Raw genomic sequence first — 3,239 nt, 5'->3', positions numbered from 1 at the left:
GGAGGCCTTTCATTTTTACCTTTACTTAGTCTGATTGTGTGATTTGTGTGTGGCTTGTGTATTTGTCTGTATTTTGCTGTAATTTGTGTGTTAACGGGCCGCCCAATGGAGGATGGGTTCCCTTTTGAGTCTTGGTTCTCCCGAGGTTTCTTCCTATTCCCCACCATCATAGGGAGTTTTTCCTCGCCACTGTCGCCTTTGGCTTGCTCATTAGGGTTCTGGGCCCATAGTATTGTTAACCTTTTAAATCCTGTAAAGCGCTTTGTGACATGTGTTGTGAAAAGCGCTATACAAATAAACTTTGATTTGATTTGATTTGATTTGATTTGATTTGATTTGAGGCCACGTGCTGAACTCACACTGCGACAGGTCACCGCGGGAACCAGACCGTGACAATGCAGCAGTCGCCCAGCAACCAGATGTGCCGGTGTATGAATTAGCTTCTGGCCCCTAGCATCAAAAGCTAGTGCAAGATTAACTTTAATTTTACATGCTAGTATAAAAAAACATTGTATACTTGTGTGTTAATAAAATCCCACAAATAATAACACCAGTCTCTGGTGCCATTTAACAAAACTCACCACTCACAGCTGGACAAAGGTTGATAGAGTAAAGGAGGTAATCAATAAGTCCAAGGATGAGAGTAAGTGCTGTGCTCCCAGCTAGGCCATCCGCCCACACACACACACACACACACACACACACACACACACACACACACACACACACACACACACACACACACACACTGCACTTTCTCTAGAGCACAACAACACCATCACCAAGTATCCACAAATATACCTCTCTACATACAATATCATCAACACAGACAGGCATCCTCACAGTCAGGCTCAAAACATGTGTACACGTGGTCCCACACACACACACACACACACACACACACACACACACACACTAGTAAGTCGATTCTCCATGTCCTTGAGTGGGTTTAAGATGTCATGTGCTCATCAACATAAGCCAGGATTAGATGTATTCTGTCATCTCATGGAAGAATGTTACTGCTCTGCGTTTCAGTGCTATTTTGCTGTTTCTAAAGGACGCAATAAAAAATCAGCTATTGACTCTTTCCTCTCACTTCCCATGTGCATCCCATGAATAATTTATATTGGGTGAGAATCTTCACGCTCCCATTGTGATGCCTGCATATGGAGTCCTGGAGGCTCAGAGCCCCAGACACTCGCCTCTGTCCTCTGTCTCTGTCCTCTGTCTCTGTCCTCTGTCTTTGTCCTTTGTCTCTACCTCTGTCTCTGTCCTTGCTCCACTCATCTCTCTTATCAGACAAAAATTAATCCCCACTGTATATATCTGAAGAAGATTCCAGGTAACTGCAGTGTACTTAGGTAAGCAAATTAAAAAGACATTAAAAATGTGATACGTAGAGATATTAAAAGTGCTGTGAAGCTCTTTGCTATATCAATCTCTATCTCTCTCTCTCTCTCTCTCTCTCTCTCTGTATACACACACACACACACACACACACACACACACACACATGCAGTGAGGAAAATAAGTATTTGAACACCCTGTAACTGATTTCTCCCACTTAGAAATCATGGAGGGTCTGAAATCTTCAGCTTATGTTCATGTCCACTGTGAGAGACATAATGTAGAAAAAAAATCCGGCAATCACAATGTATGATTTTTTAATAATTTATTTGTGTGTTACTGCTGCAAATAAATATTTGAACACCTGCCAATCAGCAAAGATTCTAGCCCTCAAAGACCTGTTAGTCCACCTCTAAAACATCCACCTCCGCTCCACTTATTCTAAATGAGAAGTACCTGTTTGAGGTCGATAGCTGCATAAAGACACCTGTCCACCCCACACAATCAGTAAGACTCTAATAACATGGCTAAGACCAATGAGCTATCCAAAGACACCAGAGACTAAATTGTAGACCTCCACAAGGCTGGACAGGTCTACGGGGCAGTTACCAAGCAGTTTGGTGAAAAAAAAATCAACTGTTGGAGCAATTATTAGAAAATGGAAGAAGCTAAACGTGACTGTCAGTCTCCCTCAGACTGGGGCTCCATGTGAGACCTACATATATCGTTGAGATGGCTGCCTCTCTCTCTGGTCAGTCATCACTGTGAGTGGTGTTGTAGATTTGCTATGGAGGGACGGTCAGCATTGCTCTCATACTGAATCAGTTTGTAATACTAACACTGGCCGGTCTTCTAGTCTATCTAGTCTTCCCTTACAGCAACACAGCAACAGATGACCTCGACGTATGACCAGTATCAAAAGATCAGGGTTATTTGAAGGAATCCAATATTATTAAAGTGATTGCTATAGGACTGTTAGCAATATCCATTACCAAATGCACTGACTGAATCATGGGAACAGTATGATTTATATCTGTAATAACATGGGAACTATTGCTTTCTGGTAATGGCAACCTCTCACTAATTTCCAGTCTGCTGTGAAGGCCCCCCAGTGAATGAACATATTGCACATTTAGCTGTGTGTGCCTGGCTGGGGGAAAACGCTGACATTTCTTACCTTCTTTGCCTATAATAATTCAAGTCTAACACACAGTTGAAAGGCTGCAAATGTAAAAGCACGTGGTGAGTCCAGGGGGGCCCATCCTGTGGCTGTGGTGAAGCCCCCCGACAGCGGGGAGACCCCTCCACTCCAGACGCTCCAATAAGCTTCGCCGCCATTACCTTTTATAGGCGAGGACGTGCCGTGTTGCTATGGTTACAGTACCTGTCAGTGAGAGGCGTGATGACCAAGCGGCCGGAGTTGCCGAGGTACTCGAAGCCGTACTGGAAGTGCGTGTTGGTTTGCTTGATAATGCAGCTGTCCACGTCCTGCACACACACACACACACACACACACACACACACACACACACACACACACACACACACACACACACACACACACACACACACACACACATACATACACACGCACACGCACACACACACACACACACACACATACATACACACGCACATGCACGCACACACACACACACACACACACACACACACACACACATACACACACAGATGTGGATGTTTGTCCAGCTCAGCGTGTTGCGTGCCCCCAGGTCTGCACCCCCCCCCCCCCCCCCCCCCCCCCCCCCCCCTTACCTTGTCCCAGTAAAGGCGAAGCTGGCTGGTCCAGTCGAACGAAGTGACATCGCAGCAGCCCACGCTGACCAGCCTGTCGATGACATCGCGGGAGTGGACCTCCACCGTGACCAGGG

The 3,239-nt window shown here is 45.7% G+C and overlaps 1 protein-coding gene across 1 annotated transcript in view; it reads right to left on the bottom strand.

Annotated features, from left to right (window-relative positions):
* dnah2 (dynein, axonemal, heavy chain 2) overlaps positions 1 to 3,239 on the bottom strand; it is a 111,678-nt gene that overhangs the window by 44,413 nt on the left and 64,026 nt on the right. Inside the window, 2 exon segments of the mRNA XM_076987292.1 lie at positions 2,710 to 2,835; positions 3,124 to 3,239. The exon segment at positions 3,124 to 3,239 is cut by the window's right edge and continues 73 nt beyond it. Coding sequence (XP_076843407.1) covers positions 2,710 to 2,835; positions 3,124 to 3,239 — 242 coding nt within the window.

The sequence above is a fragment of the Brachyhypopomus gauderio genome, unplaced genomic scaffold, assembly GCF_052324685.1.
Source record: "Brachyhypopomus gauderio isolate BG-103 unplaced genomic scaffold, BGAUD_0.2 sc52, whole genome shotgun sequence".
NCBI classification, from domain to species: Eukaryota; Metazoa; Chordata; class Actinopteri; order Gymnotiformes; family Hypopomidae; genus Brachyhypopomus; species Brachyhypopomus gauderio.
This window is presented reverse-complemented; position numbering and strand designations above follow the sequence as displayed.